The sequence below is a fragment of the Pocillopora damicornis genome, chromosome 12 (genome assembly GCF_964200805.1).
Source record: "Pocillopora damicornis chromosome 12, jaPocDami1.2, whole genome shotgun sequence".
NCBI classification, from domain to species: Eukaryota; Metazoa; Cnidaria; class Anthozoa; order Scleractinia; family Pocilloporidae; genus Pocillopora; species Pocillopora damicornis.
The window spans coordinates 2,905,730-2,931,555 of NC_142681.1; the positions used below are offsets into that span (position 1 = coordinate 2,905,730).

The 25,826-nt window shown below is 36.4% G+C and overlaps 1 protein-coding gene across 6 annotated transcripts in view; it reads right to left on the minus strand.

Moving 5' to 3' along the window:
* The window catches only part of LOC113686465 (mediator of RNA polymerase II transcription subunit 13-like), a 31,936-nt gene extending 10,670 nt beyond the window's left edge, over positions 1 to 21,266 (minus strand). Inside the window, exons 1-16 of one of the 6 annotated variants that reach the window (XM_027204088.2) lie at positions 21,051 to 21,266; positions 12,237 to 12,492; positions 11,539 to 11,623; positions 10,428 to 10,508; positions 10,065 to 10,210; positions 9,072 to 9,326; positions 8,311 to 8,539; positions 7,205 to 7,360; positions 5,832 to 6,536; positions 4,473 to 5,379; positions 3,498 to 3,626; positions 2,917 to 2,963; positions 1,779 to 2,515; positions 517 to 702; positions 270 to 367; positions 47 to 172 (exon numbers count right to left, since the gene is read on the minus strand). In XM_027204088.2, coding sequence (XP_027059889.2) covers positions 47 to 172; positions 270 to 367; positions 517 to 702; positions 1,779 to 2,515; positions 2,917 to 2,963; positions 3,498 to 3,626; positions 4,473 to 5,379; positions 5,832 to 6,536; positions 7,205 to 7,360; positions 8,311 to 8,539; positions 9,072 to 9,326; positions 10,065 to 10,210; positions 10,428 to 10,508; positions 11,539 to 11,623; positions 12,237 to 12,492; positions 21,051 to 21,119 — 4,212 coding nt within the window. In that variant the 5' untranslated portion in view covers positions 21,120 to 21,266. The remainder of the gene's footprint in view (positions 1 to 46; positions 173 to 269; positions 368 to 516; positions 703 to 1,778; positions 2,516 to 2,916; positions 2,964 to 3,497; positions 3,627 to 4,472; positions 5,380 to 5,831; positions 6,537 to 7,204; positions 7,361 to 8,310; positions 8,540 to 9,071; positions 9,327 to 10,064; positions 10,211 to 10,427; positions 10,509 to 11,538; positions 11,624 to 12,236; positions 12,493 to 21,050) is intronic. The other 5 variants (XM_089189903.1, XM_027204096.2, XM_089189902.1 and 2 more) reach the window with 5 other exon arrangements.
* Between the last annotated feature and the right edge of the window lie 4,560 nt (positions 21,267 to 25,826).

The window sequence follows — 25,826 nt, forward strand, 5'->3', positions numbered from 1 at the left end:
TGAATTGTTTAGCCTCATTAAAACAAAAACAAAAGGGTCTCTTTACCTCATACACTGCACTGAATTCCTTAAAGAACAACTTCACATTATTCAACACTAACTCATTCTCTGGTGCTACAACAATGTATGCAACATCACGTTGACAAGAGTAAGGTTCAAGCAAGAGCTTCTCCTACAAAGTGGAATAAAAAAAAAACAAGTTTAAAAGCCACATACAGACATCTAAGCCAAACACCACAGTATCTCCAAAATAGGATATTTTAACTCACCCAAAAATGTAATGCAATAGGAGAAAGGGACATCCAGTCTCCTCCATAGCCTACTGTCACTGATGGAATTGGCTGAGCATGTGGTGTTTCCTCATTACCTAATTGAGTAGAGAGGAAATACATTTGAATTTTAAAAGATACTCACTATTAAGAGTACATGGTTTCAATTGCTAGTTTACTCTGGAACCACTCATTTAAGCCTCCGCCTTTATCAGAACAGTAAAAATTGCAACAAGACAAAACAGACCTTTAGTTGCCAGATGATGAAGTTGTTTCCAAGACAAAGGTCCCTGAACCACTGTTCCATTGGGCTGCTCCCAAGTTTTTCTGCTTGTTGATTTTTGCAGAGCATCCTGCATTAGTTGACGAAGGAAGTTGAGCGCACCAACTGCAGTTGGATGAGGAACTTTCTGTGGTATACCATTCTCTGCACCTAAAGGAAAAAATAAGTAGAGAGAATTCCAAGTCAGAGGGTTTCATGAGTAAAGAGCCAAAATACTGCAATCACACTTTTTCAATAGATTAATAATCATTGATCCAGAGGTTAAGCATTTATGTGTGTGTGTATGTATTTATAGGTATATTCAATTGAGCACTCCCCAATGGAGCTTTTCAGTTTAAATACAAATGAGTAAGTGAATGAGTATAGTGTTTAAAAATCCCAAATGGCAGGAGGTGGACAAGTTGGCTATATGATATTTTAAGGGCAGCCAAGGAGTTGGGTTTTTGATAACTGAAAAAAAAAAAATTTAGCGAGTAGCAGGGGGAGGAGGGCTTGAAACCAGGACCACTAGATTATAAGCCCAGGGCCTTAATCACTAGGCCATACTACCTCAAAAACACGACAAATTTAAAGGATTACCCTAATAATCATTCTAGTTCAGAACAGAAGCTTCAATAAGGTAAAGTCAATAGTGGCCTGGTGTGGCTTTAAGATTAGCCTAACCAGGTTTTTCACTGCCATCTGTTAGGATTTTAGATGGTAGATAGATGGTAGATAGATGGTGGATATTTTTATTGAAAAAGCGCAACTTGCAGCTGGAGGGCTGAATTGCGTGTGCACAAAATAATAGTTTTAGATAAAATTAATAAATATATAAATTGAATAATATTGAAAATGTGAATTACAAAATTGTATTTAATCTATGTAATCTAAATGTGTGTTACAAAAAAGGGCATTATATCTCTAAGTCTACTGGAAATATAGTTCATAATTTATATATATCGAATAACTAATAATTACTATTAGATGTTCTGAGCCACATTTACATTACAGTCACAGCCAAGGATTTTACCATCAGTAGACACTAGTGGACAAACTTATGAAACCCCTGTCAGTGGCCAGTTCTTCAGCAAAAGCTTGCCTTTGTAATCAGATGAAGAAACAGAGTAAATTTTTTTGTTTTCCTACATCTATTTTGTGGCCTGGCTCACCAACAGGTTCTTTGTGGCTCAGATTTTTGCTATGTGCCATATTCATGAAAACAAGTAACATGTTACCAAACTCACCTTTATTTTGTGACCATGCACCTGAGACATGTTTGACAATTCCATGATGACCCTTAAACATGAGTTGTAACTTCAAGTTGTAACAAGAAAAAGGCGAAGAACACTGACTCACAATCTCCTCTAGCAAACAAAATGGTACTTGTGAGGAAACAGCAGTAGCTGAAGCCCGTCTCCTCACACAGTGTGACACTGAACTTTCCTTTTTCACTTCAACTGCAGATTGTGGAACGTTATTAACCTTTTTCAGAGTTTTCACATTTTCAGCAGAGGTTGAGTGGATATCATCAGGAAATAGACCTGTGCCGGCAGTGAATTTTACTGCCTCAAGAGCACCAAAGCCACAGACGCAGTAATCAGAGTCTCTACCTTTGTTCCCTTTGGCTTGCACACCCTCTGAGGATGTCAAACAAGAACAGAGACTTACACTGTCATAGCATTTGTCACTAAAGTAGTTTGCACATGAGTCTGACAAGTTCAAAACCTTTGATAAAGAATTTGCTTCTGGCAGAGGTGTTTGAAATATGGGTTTCACCACAAGGCTACTTCCATGAAAAGTCTTTGGAAATTGCATCGGCATAGAAAATGATGACACTGATGATGCTGGAGAAGCTGGAGACATTGCTGCAGAGGTCAAGTGTTTGACATCACTGTTAACACTTGCAGGATGGGTGTTTGTGAATCCAACTGCTGGTGAGGGAGCACCAATGGTAATATCACAACTTAACACCTCGGTAGCACTGAAAAAAATGGAAATCAAAAGTCAAACTTGCTAATCATTGTAAATCTGGCTAAATTTCAAACAAAACTTCAAATGGGTAACTCATGCAAGAACTCCACATCCTTAACCCAGAGGTAATGGAGAGTGAATAACAGTAAAACTGGAGATAAACAAGATGTCTTAGAGCTTTCCAATGTAAATAATTCAGCCACAAATACTTTCACAGCAAGAAGTTATGTTTATCACACATTTGAACCCAAGATGCCTACAGCAGTAATTATCAAATATGGGAAAAGATCTGCAGACAAGGAAGACATTTTCCCAGTTTATAGTGCTTCAGAATCTACATGTAACAGCTTCACTGTTCTAGCAGCAATAAAACTGACATGAATCACATCGAACAGGGAATATATTACTAACCTCTCCACTTTGGTTTCTGACGATGTCCAATTCCTCTGGGATGCCTGCTGCAAATAAACATGATGAAACATGATGAGCAATCAAAAATTCATGCATAGAAGTGGTTACACAGTAGACAAAGGCCCAAAAGACCAACTATTATTGTTACTTTCCAGATGCTATCAAATTTCACCTCTTTGTATAGAGGGTATAAGGTATTACCAAATGAATCACTTATCAAAACTCAACATCTATTTGCAGTTTAAATTTTATTATCTACCCAGTATGAAAAAACAAACAAACAAACAAACTTTTGCGATAGTCTTAGATTTTAATGACGACACCATTACCACTAATAAATTCTCACAAATTTCTCAGAGGCACCAAACATAATCAGAAGGGTGGAGATAAAGATTACTTCACACGTCTGAGTAAATATTTTAACTCTTTTAAACTCAAGTTTCATTCTGACTTTGAACTTAACCATTGCCTTAGTCAATTAAGGCCAGTTTTGCTTAATCTAGAAAATGGTCAGAGACAAAACAAAATGTGACAAAGGCTCCAAATGAATACTGAACGAGAGCTATTGCTTGTCTCCTCACCTGCCATGAAGGTGAGTACTGCATCACAGATGGCAGCCCCTGGTAATCAGGCAAACCAACTACAGCTTCAAAGGAGTAGGAGACTGGAAACTCTTGGACTTTTGGGATCTCAAACACTGGGCCAAGTTCCTAAAAAAAGGAAAGTACAGTAAACAACCCTATAAGAAAAACCTAGATTTTTTTCAAAGCCACACATAAAAGTCTCTTACATTTTAGTTTCTTACATGAATTTAACTCAGGTTAATTGAGAATACCATAGGCCCTCTAAAGAGTCCCCTGGGGGTGGGAAGGGGTTTAATAGTGACAATAGGACCTCTCATAGACTCCCTGAGGTGGAGGTTAAATAATGTCCTACAGGGACCCTACAATATGCCCTCTGAGGTTGAAGGGTTTAGCAATTTTGAGGGATTTCTGAGAGGCGCCCTTTCATAAGCTCCCTAGAGGTGGCCATTTAATGATATCTGCAGATTCCACAAAGAAGGGGGCTTATTGGAGAGGGGGAAGAATGCTCATGAAAAAAGCCAAGTCATGACTTTCCTAATACTTGCCCACACTGCTACAAAGTCTAATCCAAGTATGAAAGAAACTGAGGTTCCAAATTCTTTGCTAATTCAGAATATTCAATAAGTACTTCACCCTAATGACTGCCATAAAGTTTCTTGTAAATTAGACAGAGGAATTTGGTGTTACAACAATGTACACATATTGTAACACCTTCTTACAGATAAACTTGTCTGTTCTCCTTTCCTCTTTGCAGGATAACATATTGGAATTGCAAGGAGAAGTTACAAGTTAATCACTTCTTCTTATAACATTAACCCAATAGTTTGCAAACAGATAACAAGAGACAAGAAATCCAAAATGCCTCAGCAAGAAGGTGCTTTCCTGATATGACACCAAATTCTTTTGAATAATTGACAACATGAATTATAGCTTGAATGAAAAGAAAAAAAAACATCAGAAAAATTCACAAACCATTGGACTGTGCTGTTTCTCTCTTTCAGCATCAACACCAGCAAGATGCATCAGATGTGATTCTGGAGAAAGCACTGTATTGTGCATGATGGTCTTAACACTTCCCGGGCTGATGTAGTCATTGCCAACAGAACAAGGTGGCGAGTGCGTCACTGTTTCCTGGGAGGGAGGTGTGGGGAACATGCGTGCCAAGTCTTGATTTGTTACTCCAACTGTGCTCATAATAGTATGAGGAGTGTTTATGTTCATGACAGGATCAAAGGGGGCAACCTGATTTGAAACAAAATCTATCTTCATTGCTTTTGATTGCCCAAGTTCATCATCTTCCTCATCTGTGTCAAACAACTGATCAAGGTCATTTACAGTCACAGCAAGATCTTGCTCTGTCATAAGATTGGTTGGTAAGCGGGCAATGGGTTCATGTTCATCATCGGAAGATGAAAAACTAGGAAATGTTCCTTTCTCATTTACAACTGGGCAAGGTTTGATTTCTTCCATCTCTTTTGACAAGCGTTCCTTTTCCTCTTGTTGTTTTTTGCGAGAGCTCTGCCGTCTGTTTTTCACCCGTGAAGGTGGTTTGCTGAGCTCTCCTGGTAGTGGCACTGATGGACTGTCACCACCAGTAGCACTACTTCTCCGCCGAGGCTTATTTGAGGGAGGCTTCACCTGTGTGGGTGATTTCATGGGTGGCTGAATCATTTCCATGTCCAGTTCCTCAGGTTGAGGAGTAAATGGATCAGAAAGAGGAGTGGTTGCTGGAGATGGTTGGGAGCTGTTCCTCCGCCCCTTTAGTCGACCCCCTCCTCCTGTGCTATCTGACCTGGATCTGCTTGTGGAAGATTCCCTTCTTCTTTTAGCAGGCGAAGGTATGCACTCAATCCCTCCATCAATTGAAGGTCTCTTACTGCTAAAAATGAAGATCAAATACTCCTTTGATATACAACAAAAAAACAATTGAACACTAAAACTCATGTAACTATGGTTTTAAATTGGTAACTCCTTTCACAAGCTAATAAAACCCTCTGTATCCTGTTTCTAAACTACTGGAGTGAAGTTAAGGAATGGTATTTCAAGAGGATTCAAGGGCCTGTTGACAAATAAGTATATAAAAAATTTCTACCATTTTGAATAACTGAAGCCTGAAAAGTTACTACTTTCAGGCAGTCTACCTTTATGGGCCATTAAGTATTATCCCGCCCCCTAGCCCCTTTAGGTTTCCTCCAGGAGATTATTTTACCATGTGAGACACCAGAGGCCTGGAAATATTTCCACTTTAAGGGTGGAGTCTTCTGGTATATGCCAAAATAAAGAGTCTGGCCTGTCCCTCTACACTTTTCTTTCACTCTGCCCTTCACATACCTTTCCCACAAAGTTGTCTCCAATGGACTTGGTGTTGGAACATCTTTTGATACCATCAGATCACCTAGTGGTCGACAGTCAAGAGGATCACTTGGCAGTAGAGGGACAGTGAAACCAGCTTCTGAAGGCAAAGCATAGCACTTCTTCACAGTATCTTCTGATGCAGTACTATCTTTATTACCTACAAAATCTTCAAAATTGTTTGATTCTACCTTCGCTGTCATTTCTGCTTGGTTATTGGCAATAGCCTTTGAGGATAATATTGAAGGGTTTACTTTCAGAAGTGAAGTTGGAGGTTGTAAGCATTTATCCTCAGTCTTTGCACTTATCGCATGACCTTTGGGTCCTGATATTCCACTTGTGTTCACAAGAGGTGTTGATTGATATTTCCTTGAGTTCTGTGGAAAAGCAACTTCCAGATGACGTTTTTGAGTGACACTTGTCGATACATTTGACGTAGGTAAGCCTTTGGTCATTGCTCCAACATGACTTTTCAGAGCTTCGGGTCTCTCTTTATCAAGACTCTGGCGATGATGAAAGGGCACCAATGGTTTCTTCTTTTCTTTCTTCAACTTTGTATTCCCCTGATTTTGTTGTGTGGATTGCAGCTGTTGTTGTTGCTGAGGCGAAGGTAGTGGATAGCTAGGGGATGGTGTTGGTCTGCTTATACCAAATGATGACCGGACTTGAGCTGGTGCCTTTGGTCTGACAGCAAAAAGTAAAATAGAATCATATCATTGTTGCTTCGTAAGGATTGGGTGTAGGGTCCAAATTGCCCAGAGGCAACTTGACCCTTTTCTCTTTAGGTCTCCAGAGAGAGCAAAATATGGAAGCTAAAAAGTTTGATTTGTTACATTTTTGGCTTTTTGCTTAACCTTTTAAACCTAAGAGTGTGACCAGCATCTAATTTCTCCTTACAGTAAAACTGCTGAATCACTTATAAAGATCATGAGAATAAAGAAAATGATTGCCAAACTGGGAGGCTTTGATTGATAAACAACTTCTCCTTGTCAGACACAAAGGAAATGTAAAGAGAAGAGTATCCAGAATACTGATGTACCAATGTTAAGGTGTAAAGGATTATGATGGAAAGATTGACTTTTTTAATCCAAAATTTTATTGAATTTCTTGATGCTTCTTCCAAATGCTAAAACTTCCAAATATTTGCTTAGCAACCAAATTGAATGCAAGGAAAGTACTCATTTATTCAAAGGACACACAATATGGCTCCTCAGTTAAAAACAAGGTGGCCACTAGTGGATAATTTTGATGCATTCATTACAACTGACCTGAAAACTGCTTTGTCTCCATTTATGCAGAAAGATAAATTCATTATTGTAACAACTGACTACTTACATTGCTTAGCAACTTACCTGCTAATGTTACTACTTGAGGTACAAGAACAGGAAGTGCGCTTGAAAGGCTCCTCGAAATCCCATTGTCCTGTTGGTACAGTAGTATCACCTGAACTGTCTGCCTTCATAAAAGATGGAGTTGATTTTGAAATACTGCTCAGGGAGGTGTTTTTGCTGAGAAGAAAGGACAGTACTTGTCAGTCAGGCAGTAACATATATATATATATATATATATATATATATATATATATATATATATATATATATATATATATATATATATATATATATATATATATATATATATATGTATGTATGTATGTATGTATATTTTTTATATCCAACAAAATTTAATATAAACCTTATCCCTGTAATTGAGGTAAAACATGCAGGAGTGTTGCAGCTGTGCATTACACTACCCAGCTGGGTTCCCACACAGAAAATGTATATTTCAAACATCAGTAGAGGTATTTTCTAGAAAGCACCATAAAGCTATCAAGTTAGATCCTCTTAGCCAGTCAGCTTTTACTAAGACTTAGACTTATCATAGTGTCTTTCAAAATTTTCAATTCTGAAAATGCTGAAATGCCTCTCAAGAGATTTTTCTCAACATCATCACGAAGGAAATTTTCAATTAACCGTTTAACTCCCAAGATCTCTTTAGTAATTCTCCTTACTGTCTGCCATTTAGTTCTTGTGATGCTAATCTCAAGAATTTGGTATTGGATCAACTAATAATCCCCTAATTAATATTTTTCTTTATTCTCATCACTTGTCTGCTTAATATTGTATTGACATTGTAAGGAGAAATTCTATCTTGGTCACTCATGGGAGTTAAAGGGTTAAAGTTCTGTATTTATCTTGATTTTGTATGGCTTGCCCCTTCTCACAGCAATAAGGAGCTTTCACAGAGAGTACCCAGCAACTAGATGGAGACCTGGAATTTTCATTCCCACCTGTCGAAGGTCAGCCTTTTGCTTTAAAAGTCTGGTTTCTTTCAAGATTGACTAGGAGACAGTCACTTTTAGTCCTATCCTCAGATGTTCAACAGTTTTGGAACTTAATAAGATTAATATAATTTCCAGCCTTTGTCTACAGGAAACATGGTTTGTAAGTTTACATACTTTGCTGCAGGTTTGGTGACTGTGATCTCTTGCCAAACTTCTTGTACCAAGGAATGTGTCAGCTTCTTCTTGTCTATGACTCCCCCTGAGGTTAAATTAGGTGCTGGAGGCAGATTTGCAGGACCTGTAACAACATCTGTAGAGTTGGGATCAAGAGGAGATGCTGGAGGGGTTAGTGATGTTGGACCAGAGCAGGTCACTGCACCAGTTTTGGGTGGCACTGACCCATCTGCAGAAGGTTAAAGGTAAAGGGTTAAATGGTTACAAGGATTAGTCCATCAAGATTGCTGAATGTGATTCTGTAACTGTATGCATGTGAAGTAATTATGTTTCCAGTAAAGTACACATACTATCATGGTGCAACAGACAGATCAGATCAGATAGATCAGTTTCTGAAAAACAGGCTTCAGACAATCTATGAAAATTCATTCCTCTCTAGCCTGCAATAATGACTTCCTCATTGTTGTTGAGGTGTCAGTAACACTTGCCAAAAAGTCTTTTTTTTTTCCTAACTACCCTGGTCTGGACAATCAACAATTACGCCTGAGTTCATTACTTGTGTTATTTTTGTTAAATATTACTAAAAGTATTCACTGGGGCCTCTCATCCACTCATTCCAGGCTAGGCACTTATTAACTTTTCCAACTAATGGGGTGGGTGCTTACTAGAGGTGCAAGTATGGTGTACTTGCTCACCACAGGTTAGGTACTTGATCAAATAAAATTAATATGGTTATTATTTATTCACTGCAAAACACTCACCAACTGGTGTATTCTTCTCATATGGCACAACAACATACATGGATGGATACCACATCTGTGTTTCTTCCACAACAACCATCACTGCCACAGGCACACCCTTATCCTGACACAAGCTTGCTGGCTCACTCCAATCAGAACTGTAGTCAAGAGGATAAAACTTCTTCCACTCTTCCACAAGTTTGGCTGACACCATCTCTTCCATGTGGCTTGTTTGCCCAGTAAGAAATCCTGACAATCCATATGGACCCAGTAAAACTGAAGGTAGAGATACACAGAATAAGCTCTCTGAAACATGTAAAAGGGTTAAGACTAACTAAAGGTCAACCACAAGCAGCCTTCCAGCCACAGCACTCTGAGCTGCCACCATTTTGGTCAACATCAAAACTTGAAAAATTTTTGTGGACTGAATTTGCAGCAAAGGTTGCCAATTTGGGGCCTGTGTTTGGCAGAAATGAAGAGAGCTAAAATATCTACATGTAGCTTGTGTTTGTGGTCCAAAAGTTAGATAAAACCATTTATGTCAAAGACAACTGACATCCTTTGTTTTCTAGAGTAATTTTTTCCCCTTGGTCAGTCTCAAGATGTTTTTTTTAATTGTTTTGCTAAAACTTCACAAGCAGTACAATCAGTGTTCTCCTTATCATGCAATAACCAAGAAAGTTTACCCCATGTATGCAGCCTAATACCACCTAAAAGTGCCCAAAATTCTTAGAAATTCAACAGTTGCAAGGATTTACCTGCCAGGTCAAAAAGAGCTCTCACCTATTGTGCTAAAATTAAGGAGAACAATGCACAGTATGCTATATATTTCAAAATCTGTTCCATTCTTTCCTTTTCCCATTCCTTTTCTAAGGATGGGATTTTTTTACAAGAAATTAATTTATCCAATAAACTGTGAGCCCATTTCCCTTATCAGTACTTCAGTCCAATATACAACAGTGATTTACAGTTCTGGCTAGTAAACAAGCAACCATTTGTGATATATAACTATACCTGGGAGCCCTTCCTGTTTGGTTGCTGCAACAGCTACATCTTCAAGTGTAAGATGGCGCATCTTCTGTTGCTGTTGAATTTCAACAGCTGTACAAACAGAACTCTCCCCATGGATAAAGAAGGAAAATGAGAATGAAAGATGATTGCTGAAGACAAAAGAACACAAATGCTATTGTTACATCAATCATCATTGTGAAGACAATAGGATTCTCACCTAGGCTCAGGATGAATTGAGGTTATGGTTTATGTTACCAATACAAGGCAGACTATTATTATGTAAATGCTGATTTTCATGGTTTTCATGGCCTCTTGAACAAACCACATATACATACATATTATTGAAAAAGTAAAACAACAATCCACCTTGAATTCTCCACCAAACTGCTTTCACATGGTTTTGTAAACCATTTTCCCAAACGAACAAATTTTCTTGACAGTAGACATCTAAAAAAGAAAGATGCAGGAATGAAAAAGAAATGTTATAAAAACCTGAAGTAATTTAAATGTCTGCACAAATGTGAAAATGAAATTTTTTTCAGGACTCATCACCAAAAATCCAGAAAACCAAGAAGTTGTCTGAAATCTTCAGCTTGATTGTCGTCCTTTATACAGTGAGTTGTTAGTTAAATTTCATATCCTATTCCTTTGTGAAATGTTGAAATAACGCTGAATGTGCACACACCGAACAATGCGAGATGGATGTCACAGAAAGAAACGCTGCGCAACAGCCAAGGGAACAGCCATGAGAGAAACTAACAGTTTAATAAAGTCACAAAACTCTGTGTTTGCTCTTCTTTTTTTTTATAGAGTTTTCATCACAACTTGTTGATCTCTGCACAAGAAACTCCAATGATGTAGGGTCTGCTCCTGAGAGTATACACAATTTCTGATGTGTAAAACCAAACAAGCTGTAGTTTGTGTTTTCTTTGTGACCCAACTTGATTTAGCCTACTGTTAGCTTTAAAGAACAAAACCCAAATTTTTTTGACATTTGACTGAAGTTCTGCTACTTGGAACCCTTTGAATTAATTTCTGGGGTAATATATTAATGTCAAGCTCATGTAAACAGCACTCAAGTATCTTACAAGAAAAACAGACTCTATCACTATGAAAGGAAAAGAAACAGACCATTTGTTTTTGAAAACCCAACATGAAAAGGCTTCTGGAATAAGTAGAAATTGTGCTCACAAGTTAAACTGTGACAGCTGACGACATGTGATTTACATATTCCAAGCAGTTTCTCAGACTCCTGAGGACCCTTTTCGATTAGACTTGGTTCTTTCCGTCAACTCCTCTATTGTCTTATAATGCACAATTGGTCATTTCAAATGACCACTGAGGCAGTAACTAAGGCACATGGTTCCTCTTGTAATATCATGCAAAATGTATAGCTGACAGGAAAGAAAATTAGTGATGAGATCATGGGAGTGAAAGGGCTAAAAATAACCATAGCACCATTGTGCACTTGTCTTACCTTTCTAATAAATTATGTAAAGCTTTGAATAATAACGATCTTGGTTCATGAGGCAAACCATCTTCCCAACACCCATGGCATGATTCTATAAAAAATAATTTAAAAAAAAAATTAACAAAGTAAAGTACACATAGCTGTGTTACAGTTATTAAATAATCCTTCTAATAATCCAAATAGCAAGACAAACTCATCGCATATGGTAAAGCTTAATTTTAGGATTGACCCCTTTGAGAGATCAAGTGGTCACACCTGTATCAAATTTCTTCAAACAGGAACAATTCTGTACAAACAGCTGTATCAAATTCCTACAAACAGGAACAATTTTGTACAAACACCAAACACATAGACAGGATAATATGTCATGTGATGTAAACAGATCGTCACTGCTATTTTTAATGTCTTGTGCTTTTGATCACCATGACAAAAGCTAAATTGGATCTTGCCGAGTGTAACACTTTTATGATGTAATTTAATCTTTAAGACTTGATAACAAAATACTGCAAAATTACCAAAACCTTACAGATGCAAAACTTTAACTGTATGCAAAACTTGATGATTCCAGAGCATTCAAAACACAACATGTTCAAAAAAGGAGAAACTTCCCATGTGAAATCTCAAAGGAAAAGTTTGAGGGAAAAGTGCCTGATGAGACATAACCTTTTAAAGAACTTGTTGTTATAAAAAGGGTGAGCCATTACCTTTTAGCTCTGCAGATACAATCCCTTGTAAATTGGGATCGTCACCAAACCAGAAAACCCACAATTCCTTTGCACCACTGATACTCTTAGGATCTCCACCTGATTGACAGCCTGTCAAAGGGCACCTCCGCCATGCACAGAGGATATCATGACTGAGAGCTGCTGAAAATGACTTCAACACAGGATCCTCTGAAGGATTGGCTTGGCACGTGAAATTGAAAACATACTTGCGCCATTTTAACCCACATAAATCAGTCTGTAAAAGAACACAGCAAGGTAAAACACATTTGCCAAAGCTGACATCATCTAAGCATTGTTCTCAAATAGATCATGGATAAAAACCAATCAAAATATGTGTATAATGCAGCTTATTAGATAAAAAATTTCAGCCCAGGGCAGGGTAGCCCCTTAACATTTTACCGGCTACCCTGACACATCATTGGCACCAATTTACACTCCAGGCTGGCAATGAACACTGTGAGAGTTTAGTTCCCTGTCTACAAAACAAAACATGACGACCACCCAAAGGCTTAAATACAGACCTCTAGATATACATTCCAGTCTATTTATTACCAGTTAAACCTTTCAATCTTGAGTCTGATCAAGTCAGAATTTCTCTTTACCATATCAAAACAATATGAAGCACAAAAGTGATGAGAATAAAGAAAAACATCAATTAAGGGATTATTGGTTGATCCAATACCAAATTCTATCCAACACCATGGGAATTGTATCATAGACAATAAAAAAATTATTAATTAGATCTTGGGTTTGAAAGAGTTAAGAACACAATGTCTTCCACACTTCCTTCATGGTTTTACACCATAAAATCACTCTGCATTTTATTGAGTATACTTTTCTCTATACAGTGTACACATCCTATGGAACTGACATTAGAAATTTTTCTAAGAAAAAACCAGCTTCATTAGTAAACAAGACCTATTGAGGAGAAAATAAATGCTTGACACACCTAAGCATTAATGGGTTAAGTAGACTTTAAATCTTGCTCTGATAACCAGAGAAAAACCATGTATCATCTTTCATTACACTTAAGTCTTCACTGGTATCTAACATCTACAACTTGCTTTTTTTTAATATTTTGTTGATACAGACAAATACTAAAAATATATATCATAAAATGGATTTCAATTGACAACTGACCTTTGAAACACCTCTAAATTTCAATCACGACAGATGTTATTGTCAAATGACAATATATCTGTTAATAGCAAAATGCCGCATATTGACTTAAAGACACTGCAAACATCTTGTAAGATACTGAGAGATATATGGCTCAGAGGTTTCCTAACACACCATTTTAAATGTCACTTAATGTAAATATAATTTGGTACACCTACCTTAAAAATTTCAAACTGTTTCAGAAAAAAGTGATAGATGAATAAATGTATGACCACTTCTTTTGGATAAAAATGCCATGTCAGAACTATTGCATATTCAATTATGAGTGTTGTAAATGATCAATTTGCAAAACAAAGGAACAAGCTCATTTCCTTTTTGTACTCAGTGTTTCATCCTGATTGTCAAGAGCTTTGTAACAGTCTTGTGTAAATAAAACCAACTTTAGTATCAAATTACTGTAAATGAAAGCAACATAAAGTAAAATTCAAAACAAAACGAAACAAAAAACTCTATCACAGTGATTTAAATTAGCCAAAAAAAATACTGATAATGATACTTCACTTTAAACACAATCTCCTATTAAATCTTTTTTTTTTCAGAAGTATTGGTCACAGCCTCTAAGCAACCAGATGATGACTGGATCATATTCATTGATAGGATCACATGATAGAATTCTCATTAAAATTGATGATATCACAGTTTATGCCTACAACTGAAAAACACATATTATAGAAAGTGTTATGCACATGCAGCTTGACAATTCTTGAACTCTCCTATAGTCTCTACTTAAGTACCACCACTGAATTAAACATTAAGATGCATGATAGGGGACGAGAAAGGAAATGATATCCAACGAAAGAACCTCTCAATTGTTAGACAAATTCTCCATGTCAGTGCCTCAGTAAAGGTATACAGAATAGTTTGGCACATATGCATAATGATATTAGGGTGTAACAGGTTAGCTAAGAGACAGATCCAGTATAGAATGGTGCAACATTTTTACCACATGCTGGCTTGAAAAGGGGAAGTAGACTGAACTAATTTAGAAAAGTTGATAAAACTAATGTTTTATAGCTAAATTTGGATAAACTTGACAGATGGACATATCATTAAGCAGAATATAAGACCAATGGAGTGCTTACATGTATTACAATGTCTATATGGCTGTCACAAACAACGGAAGATAAGGCAAAATGTAAATTACAGAAATATACCAGAATTAAAAGTGGCATAGAACTATAAAAACTGGAAATTTTTAAAGGAAATTAAAGAAAATTGAATAATACACAAGGATTGATTTCTACAAGACTGATCACAATTTCAACCTAGCTGAAGCATAAAAATATGGTTTAATATATGAGTGAAGTAGATAGCAAAAATGCCCCCTTGAGATTCTATTTATGGATGCACCGGCTGGTTATTACCCAAAATAGCACTCATCATACAGCTTGTCCATAGCAGTCTTTCTGAAACATTTTTAATAATAATTGCTGATAGGTTCGGCAAGACTCCAAACATCGATCACTCATGAAATTATGAAAATTAATGTCCAGAAGGTGTTTTTAATGGTATTGGCATGACTGTTACGTGTCATGGCCCAGTATTGTGCCACTAATGACTAGAATGTTATGTCTGTGTAAACCCATTTAAGAGCAAAGATGGTGAAAGGAAACACAGGAAGAACTTTATATGTAAATACCAAGGAAAAGGAAGACCTCACCTAATTGCCTAATTGTGGAAAGTAAATATGGGCTGAATCTGTGCTTGTACAGTGTATACTGGAGTTGAAATAAAAACATCAGATTGGTGCCTACTTTGACTAGCTCAACAATGCATTACCAAAATAAGCCTAGAGGGTTTAGTGAAGTTCTAATAACTACATCTGAACTAAAAATATCCTGAGGGTCCAAGATTTGCAATGAATTATGAATAATAGACCTTTGCAATTTAAAGAACAAGTAAACAGACACATGAACATGGTATGTATGTTCTAGATTAGTTTGAAAAGACATGTTTATGTATCCATATGACCCCAACAGAATGATTTAGTAGAATTACACAAACTGAAGCACAAAATGGCAACAATTTGCATGAAAAAAAAAAAGTAAAAAATTAAAAAACTATCTCCGATCACATGACAGGCTAATCCATTGGATATGTAAAAACTAAGATACTAAATGAGTCCTAAAGCAAAAAACCACCTGCTACAGCATCACACACAAAAACCAAAAAAATATAAAAAACATTCAATAAACCAAAAGTGCCACACTATCAGTCCACACCATAAACAAGTGATGAAATATAAATTCATTTTCAAGTTTAACGACACCAGTGTTTGAAATAATTCAAATTCAGGAGTATTCATTTCACTTAATTACGAATGGTCTTCTAAATTGAACTAAACTGCAGTTCCTTGATAATTCACATTCGGACTATGTTACTTTTCCAAAAGGCCTTCTTTTGTAATTCAAAGGTGGCTTATTCCTAAAACAAATCTAAAAAGGTTTTTATCAAACATATTGCTAGATACGATCATCATTGTTACCATCCAGATGTCAACTCATAGTTAGAACTTCATTGGAAGCACTCACCTAATCTATTCCCTGCATCATACAGTCACGTTTCAAATGAAACTCTTGTCTTTAGCATATTTCATGCATAATAACATAAGACAGTCTGATTCAATACAAGCAACAAATCATGATCTTGAAACCCACAAACTATCATGAAGAAGATTACAACCGCCTTTTTCAATACCTAACTACAGTTATGTACCATACATACACAACAGTAATACCAAAACAACAATCAAAAAAAATATTCTTGTTTGTCTAACATAATTTAATACTTTTAGAGTAATAACTTTGTTCCTCTACAGAACTTAAAATTTATTTACAATTATTGAAATGTCTTCTTTGATATCAAGTTATGAAAAAACAATCATTTTTCTGCACTGAGATGCTTGCATTTATAGTGTGACCTTTCCATTAGCCCATTGTTTTGTGCAAAATTGTTTTTTCAAATAACAACCTTAGAAAATTAAAGAAACCATAGCTTGTGTAAAGAAGATAGCTACACTTCATTAATTACATCTCCATGATTGTTAAAATAATTTGAATGCTGTTTCTTTCACTTTACCAATAATTATTTTTATAATGAAAAACAACCAGCTAGTAGGCCTGTGCAATATCACCTAAACATTTTTTCCCATAGTATATTTGGGAATATGATGTTAGGAAAAAACAATTATAAAAAGAAATATGTAGGTTATTTCCCTAATTTCATTTCATTTACAATGCAATTCCAAATATCCAAAATAATTTTAAAATAATGACTCAACATAAATAAAAGTTAGATCATTGCAATTCTGTTACTCCCAACAGCTATGAATAATTTGATAACAGACATTGCTATTTTTATAACAAACCACGTGTTAAATGTCAGAAAGTATGGCAAGATAATGAAAAGTGGTCAGCTCTTGTTACTACAAATGAGGGAGCCATTTTTCCTGCTCATTCTGGAAAGTTAACTTAAATATCACAACACCCTCTCACTACACTTATAGTTGTATGATATACATTTAAACAACAAAGACTCATTCTGGAACTTCTAAGCGGATAAGAAATGGAGCTAAGCCTGACTTAAACAGCAACCACAAAAGTTAATCTCATCCTCTAGAACATTCAACCTGTCTTCATGTCCAACATGGTCACACTCACCAAACATACATTGTGCAGCACTATAACATTGCCTTTGTACAAAGTGTTGATTAAATCTATGGACAATTTCAAAATTTAGTGGAATTCATCACAAATAATTCTGCAATCAATGATGAGACCTCCCACAAAACACAGGTGTTCTTTTGACAGGCCTACTTTCCAAAATTTGATATGCTGGGTTTTTCAGACATGAAAACTTCTTAGGCAAAAGGATATTATTTCCCAGACAAAGTGTAAATTACATCAGTTGAGGTTTTGAGTAATAAATCTTTCCTTGTCAGGCTTGACAGGTTTTCCTTCTTAACAATTCTGGCAAACCATTTTTCCTTCCCCTCACTGGGGGTGGTGGTGCATAACTATTTAATCTTAAAAACACGACTATCACCAACAACAATAATAATAATAACAATAACACATGACACTGAAAATTAAATGAAAATTAGAGTAGCAGTAGTAACTATACTAATAACTTACAGTTGCAAAGCCTCCGTGAGTAGCTATACTAATTTTAACAATTATGTGCATATCAATCCTCATAGAATTCTATAATGTGATAAAAGTTGTAGCATTTTTTAACATTCCATGAAACATCCACATTTGTTTAAAAACAAACAACAACAACAACAATTCTTTTCCACTCTAATCAACTTCAAAAAATAACAAAAACTGATTTTACAACAATCACACAGTATCAAGTATTGTTACTCTTGGTGTAAACAAGCAAACATTTGTATAAATAGAACAAAAAAAACAGTGTGTTTAAGCTTTTATTGCACTTAATTGAATAAAGAGTGATGTTACTTGTTTGGAAGTGATCATGGTCCCATGTTTGTGACAAAAATGAATAATCCATTTCTTTCAGAGACATTTGACTAACATGTAATTAATATGCCATAATAATTTTTTGACCATAATCTAAACAGGAAGTTGAAAGCCTTTTGTAAGAGAAGAGTAAAAAAATGATCAGTGTTTTAGCTCCTAAGGGCACAGATCAGGTCAAATGTTTTTAAACCTTCCGTGAAGAGAAACCAAAAATAAATGCCGTGGTAGTTCACCACAGCAGTGCTGTAAAACTACAACATGTATGTGGAATCTAATTAATGTCACAACAGCATAACCACAACAACACAGCTCAGCCTAATGTAAACCCTTTAATTGACACATGGTTTAGAAGATAATAACAAGTTTTGGGAGATAAAAATACAATCTAATAAAGAATTCAGTTTATCACAAAATGAAATACTTGAGCAGTCTCACTGAAATAAGGAAGCAGAATATCATCCGAACATTGTCACAATCGTGCATTAAAAAAACAGAACAAAACACAAACGAAAGAAAAAAAAACAAATAAAATCTAGCAAACACAAAGTGTCAATGACATTAATAAGACAGGATACCACTTTTAGGAAACCTCAACTATCTGTTGGTAATATGGCATTGTCACTCAATCAATACCTTTGTAAATTAAGCACAGAAACTTTCAGAATCACAAATATCCACTGAGATGTACAACAACATGAATAGCTACATGTAAATAGTAGAAATGTTATTACAAAAGTAACCATTCTTACAAATGTGGAATCGCTACTGTTTCTTTTAGAGTAAGTATAAACCCAAGAGAGTAAGTATAAACCCAACCATGCACACTAAATTAACACACAGTCATTTTGAATCCTATCTACATAAATTTTCGGACACCAACAGTTTGTTTGTTGTCCACATAAAATACATGAAATTTTATTTTTGGTGCTTAACTATCTCTATGGAAAGGAGGTGTCAAACCCAACCAGGAAATGCAAGAGAAACTTAAATTACCACACTAACTTAGTACTTAGTAGACAAAAGCCTCAGTTGGAAGACCAAGGATGCCATGTATTCCTACACAACTGTTCACAGTATATCTTTCACAGCACTTTACAATATGAGAATCAAATAACAGAGAAGAATCCTTTCAGACAACAATTTACACAAACATACGACTGAACAGTCACACAGTGTAATTACAAGGATATGTACATACCCCTTCTGTATCTTAAAATCTTTCCCTGTTTCACAATTATATTCCATAAAAATATACCATTGATCAATAATTTCTGATTAGTGTTTAGTGAACCAGTTTTGTGAGCAAAAAAAATTCTTAAAAGTTCTCAGAAAAATGAAATTTTGTAAAGGAGAAACTGAAATTTCTTTACCAAATTACAGTTTTCGCCTGCATCTCGTTTGATTACCGAGGTGATAAATTTAACAGATTAACCTGTTAATACCTATACTCAAATATGGTTCACTTATCTGTGAATTGCAGTTTATTATTTGTCATGGGCCAATATGAAGCTTAAAACCACTGAGATCTATGACCACTTTAGAGATACATTTCAAATTCACAAAGCACAATCAAACCAAAAATCTGCCACTGCACAACAACATTGAAATAAGCTATCGATGGCGCTATAAATGTGTCAATGACGTCGTTCATTGCCCTCCGAAATTGACATGAAATCTACAACATTCACGAGGAGAAAGTTACTTGAGAATATCTCTCCTTCCATACAGACACAATACGATGAAAATAAAATATCCGCCGACACTGTGCCATTGTAGTTATACGTAATTATCATTCTATAGTACACCTTGCATCAAAATTAATTAACGTGCAAGGAGGAAAACTCTGATATTATACGAATGTTTCATCCCCTTGCGCTGAAGATTACGATGAGTTCATCGAATTGAAACTGTCGCGGAGACAGTCTCTTTGCTTACATGAAACATTTACCCAGGAGTAAACAAGTAAAGATCAATTCTTTCTCAATAAAAACCCAGTCATCTTATTAATTATTCAGTCTGTCGGTTTCTCTCACTGAAGAGTTAGACAGTTCTACATTTGACACCGCGACAAGTTCGAGCGATAAATATGTTAGGGCAAAAATAACACTGGTGCCCCTGATTTCTGGTTAATTTTAACCTTCTAGAGAACATGAATACTTCAATAGTTAACACTACCGCACAGTTAAGTCAATCCTTAGGCACTATTTGTAGCAGTGCGACGAAATTAAATTCAATACTAAAAATCGGCCCTTCTACCGGAAAAAATATTGCCCAGCATACGGCCTTCGCTTTGCAGGTAAAATGCCTATTCAATGAATATATCGGTTAGGAATCAATGCAAACGCGTTAGTCTGCTAATAACGATGGCATAATAGTAAAGGTACACTTTTTAAAGCTTCGCGCAAACTACATACATATTAGAGTTTTATTTACGACTTGAGAAAATAATCCCTAGAAGCACGCACGTATATCCTGAGAAATGTCATAATGCGAGACGAATGGACGACTGGATAATCGCTTGTCTCGTCCATGTACGCACGGCGATGCAATTCCTATGACGAGAAAGATTCCCCATTGAAGACAAACAAAAGGAATCTCTGAATGATTCGTGTAAACGAATGCAAAGCGCCAAAGCAAGTTGTTTGTAAAATCAACTCTGGTTAACCCTTCAAATCCCTACCACAGAATCTATTCACTTCTACAGCAGCCGTGTATACGGCTTCCCAGCGATACGATTTTTCAGCCAAGATTTCATGCATACGTTTTAGTTCAAGCCACACGGGATCCACTATTTCCGATGCAGCACTCAGAAGCAAGGGATTTCATCTTACTGGAGGCAATTAAGGCGAATATTTAGAATGAATTAATTCTACCGTTTGTTAAATAGAGGACATGTTCATTACGACATGCAAGTAACTCTACAACACGCCCGTAAATTGGTTTTTTTCCGTTAAGTTAACCTCAGATTCTCGACTCTAGATCTTCTATTTGCAGTAGAGGACCAAAGCGTCCTCTTGGTAATTGGCAAATAAATATTCACATGCTTCTAGAAGGAGTTACAACCTCACAGAACACTGTAACATGTGACAGGCCGAAATAGAACCCTCATAAATCGAACGAAGTAAACTCTTACCAGTGCAAACACGTTGGTGCAGCATTCATCCAAGTCTGAGCCATGAAGCATGGGAGTCGAAGCGGTCATGCTAAGAGCATGACTTCCTAAACATCGGACCTAAATAACGAGCAAAACACAAGGAAAAGCGACCCGCTAATCGTTTTTCGTTCAAAGGAAATCGGAAAATAAGATGGCAGCAAGTGACGTTGCCGAGGCGGGCATAAACCGATTTTTGATTGGCTAGTGTACATCATGTGATCAGCAGGCATGGGTCAATCTCCCTGACTTGATGCTCTTAGCGAGTGGCTTCAGAAAGAAGTGCAAAATATACTATTTATTTATCACCGATAACTTTTTGATCTAAGAAAAGGGAAAAACAAATCTTGCACTTCAAAACAAATTTCCATCGAAGGTCTTTCACTTGAAGCTAATTTTATTGCAATTACAATTATTACTATTTTTGCTTGGACAATTTTGATGAGAATCTCCGTGACCAACATTTTGATAACACCCTAGGACGTCTTTGCGAAAAATAATCTCACTAAGAATCGCGGATTGTAAACAAAAGCTACACTCAGGCCATGGAAAAATGGAAATTAACAGTTTGTTTTCAAAAGGCAAATTGATTAGTTCTGAAGGTGAAGTCTCTCCACATATTTAAACTAGTCATCGCATCAGCAACAGCAGAATAGCTCTTTCTTAGTTGAAACTTACCCAAATAGGGAAAAAAAAAACGATCGCCATCGAAGGATTTTGGAATCGAAATTAAAATATACCATAGTAATGTAGAAAAAAAATTAACCAGCATTATCACAGGCGAAATTAATTGTTAATGGTTAAAATTCACAATATTTCAGACGATACATAGTAAATTATTTTGACCGAAATTTTGTTTCAATATCATTGATGAGCGACAGAATAAATCAGTTTATTTTTCCGCATAAAAGATGCTCGAACTAGTGTTTCAATTACTTAGCTTCTAATCTGTAGTAGTTATTTTAGCCGACTGCGAGGGACTTCTGCAAAACAATACCGAAATCGAATTCATATTTGTTTTGTGTGTGTATTTGTGTGCAAGTTTGATTGCACTAAACGGTTGAAGGAGTAAGAAATAGCATGATATTTTCTAGAATCTCGAAAGGACCATTTCGATTGTTAGATTTTTAGATATTAATAATAAAATGTATTTCAATCGGAGTTTTCGCGCTTAATTGATATTTTGTTTCAATTCTTAAATCATGAATAAAAAAGCGTTGCTAAGAAGGTCATAACATTTTGTTATATTTTTTTTCTAATTCAAAGAGAAATATTGCAACATTATATGTTCATAGTTATCTTTACAAGATCGATCTGCCGGTGGACGCAACGACAATAAGCGTAAACATTAAAACTTCACAAGGACCGGCCGCGTTTGCATGTTGTTTAGTTACGAAAGTCAATTATTTCTCGCATAGGCGCACGACGTCATGTACAGCCATTTACAACGATAATTTTTTCAACAGTTATTTGCGAAAAAGTTCGATAGAAAGCCCTCTCCATCTATCTAAAGTTGAAGATATTTTAAAAAGTAACCCCTGTATTATCAGGTGTTGTGGGGAAAACAGCTTTGTTTGGGTAAATAGCGACAATAAGGTTTTGTTTTGACAGTTCTTTTCCAAAAGCTTGTCCAATTACATTTTCCCCTATGAGAGGTGACCGAAAATGTACTTTTCAATTTGAGCAGATTGGTTATTGTAGTACTCATAACCGTGGAAAGTAAAGGGATTTTTTCCCAGCATTTTTTAATCGCCAGAGTATATCTTCTTTTAAAAAAAAAATTAATATTTTCGTAAAGCAGCTGGGTGGTTTTGCAGACAATAGAAAATTGACAAATCTGCCAAAAAAATAATCATCCTAGAATAAATAAGAGATTGAGAGAATCAGCAATAATCTTCCAAGGCTGAAAAATGACCACGCGTCTATCGCTTGTATTTTATATCATGGGAGAAAATTGTATTTAGCCTTCGAACCTCTTTGACGTTGCTCCTTTTGAATACGTTCTGAAGCGGTTTCAGATTATCGCATGGAAAAGAAGAAAAAAAGAGAAACAAGCAAATATATCTTCTGATATATGGTCATATCTTTAAAGTCTGACGTTTTTCACACAGTATATTGAGGTTGTTCACCGAGATCCCCAAATTTACTGCGAAACAAAACATTAGATGATAAGAAAGGTGTTACGTTACGTTACGGTCTCACACAAGAGAATATGGGAATCAGGATCTTTGCAGATGGATATGACCCACCTTTCACCCGTTCACCTGGATATTTGTAGAACATGACAGAAAGGTCTGGACATTTACTTGATACATAGCTGCACTCAAAAAGCTCTTTAATGAACAAAGTATCCTTAAAATAACCGTCCGTCTCTTCTCTGAGGCGTATAATTGAGCACGCCAACAGATATCAAATGAACATATTTTGTGGTAAATCCGCCGATCATTGGAAATCTTAGAGTCAGTAGCATTTAAACTCCTTATAATCCTACCACACATCCGTGCTAAATCTCAATCTGTGCTTTTCGAGTTCAATCACCTCGGTCCGCGACGTTCATAACGAGCTCAATTAGATTGTGAGACATGCTGAGAGATTTCAAGGTTTTCATTGATACTTCACACTCAAGCAGTTGTGAAATCCACTTAACCGAATGACAATGTGTACGGATTTGTTTCCGAGATGGAAACCAGGACGTCTTAATAGATCAGCAGAATGAAATTTCGATAATATTTTTTTTAGTCACTAGCTGGAGGCTGCAAAAGAACATAGATGTTAGTACCACTAGAATAAATGATTAAAAAAAAAAAAACAATAAATAAAAAAGAACAAAACTAAAGTGAATTTGTTTGACAATTTTAAGGAATATAGATTAAGGCCTCTATGATAGGAGAGTTAAGCAAGCTTTGTACTTCATCTGCTTATAGGACCACGCCTTCAATTAACCAGTTTCCTTCAACTCTAAGTGAAGACAATTTTTGACTAATGATTTTGGTTTGAGATATTGTACTTGCAACTAATGTTTCCGTGGAAGGAGAACCGCGCACGAGACAGAAAAAGGACAGTAGCTTGGCTTGGCTGTTCACACACCCTTAAGTTGGACCATCCCGGATGTAGACACCAGATTTCTCCATTCCGCTCTGACTCTTACATGCGATAGTCACACATATTGACAGCAACCTCTCTGTCCATTGACTGATTCTGTCTAATCATGCACCGTCTCAGTCTTGGTCATCCTTGCCATCGCTTTCCATCGGTTCTTCTGTCAAGGAAATGAGCTCACAGGTTCTGTGTCATGGAGACGTGAGAAAACCATTGAAACTTTCTCTGTGGGAAGGTTGGATCATGAAAAAAAAAAAGTGCCATATCAAACTGCTTTCTCTTGTCAGAGAAACTTCTCTACCAATGCCGATTTCCTGGTGTTCCACACAAAGGTAACCTTATCAGAGAAGTTGAAAACATCCATTTCCTTTTTTTGCTCATGACTTCGACCACTTGAAATTTGTATCACGCTCATTTTTTCAAAGTTTTTTCTACAGCGTATGTTTTGATTTTGTCCAAGTGGCATTTGCACACCTGTGCCGCCATGCTTTGTTCGGTTTTCAATAGAACAACGGATATTACCATATGGGAGAACAGATGTTGGATCGGTGTAATAAAAATAGATTTTATTGAGACTTTTTAACCGGAGGTCAAGTAGTCACATTGTGATGCAAAGATGCCACCGGCAGAGTTTTTTTTTTTTTTTTCTAATGATTGTTCTTGCTATTTTCGCGCAACCACAGCCAGTCCGATAGCAGTGTTGCCTTGGTCAGGCTCAACTAAATAGGCTTGAAAAATTTCTCAGTTAGGAAGAAGGGGCTCACTTAGCTTGTTTAGGGCATCGCGTGTCCAGTTTCGAGAAAACATTCATTGCGCGCATCACATCTTAACTTATCTAATTGGAACTTCGACATTCGGGAAAATATAGGGGGACTGACACCCTCTAAATTCCTGGGACCTCTTCATCAAAAACCTCGCAATAATCAACGATTTTTTGTGCGTTAATGAGTAATCTTTGTTTTACTTGAAATGGTCTCATGTCTCTTTAATGCAGAAAGATTCTCATTCTCCCTAAAAAAAAAAAATGGAACAAAATACCTTCTAAACACCAACATTTAATGGCCTCGTCCGCTGGAGATGGGCGAATGGGACTGCCTGTTAGGGTACCTGTACCTGTACCCCTTGTAAGGTACAATGTAATTGCTACTAGCAAACCTTCATTCATAGCTCAAGTATCGGCTACCGCCAGTACTGTGGCTATGAGGACCCATCAGTAACCTAACAGATATGTGCAACTGAAGGAAAGTGATTGGCCACTCACTCTCTAAGATCAATATGGTAACTATCGAAACCAATACAACAAACTTGTAAATAAAGATTGTGCGTGTCTGGGAAGGAAATTCATCTGTAGTACGTGGGAAATATGACGCGTGGTTCCAGAACAAAAAGTTCGCGTCCAACAATGTATCATAGGGTGAGGCCTAAAATATGGCGCAGAACTGGTCCAACTGGCAGAAAACTATGGAGGCCTTATGCATCGCCAAGGAGCTGGAAGGACAGCTGATAAAGAAACCTTCGTACTAGTCAGTTGCCTTGTATTTTCATTTGCGTGTAGCAGACGTGGGAAGCCCCTCATCTCTCTTTGGCCAACAATCTCTTAGAAATTTGCAATTCTTTGAATTGCCTTGTTTGGTAATTCTCAACTTTCAATGTCACATG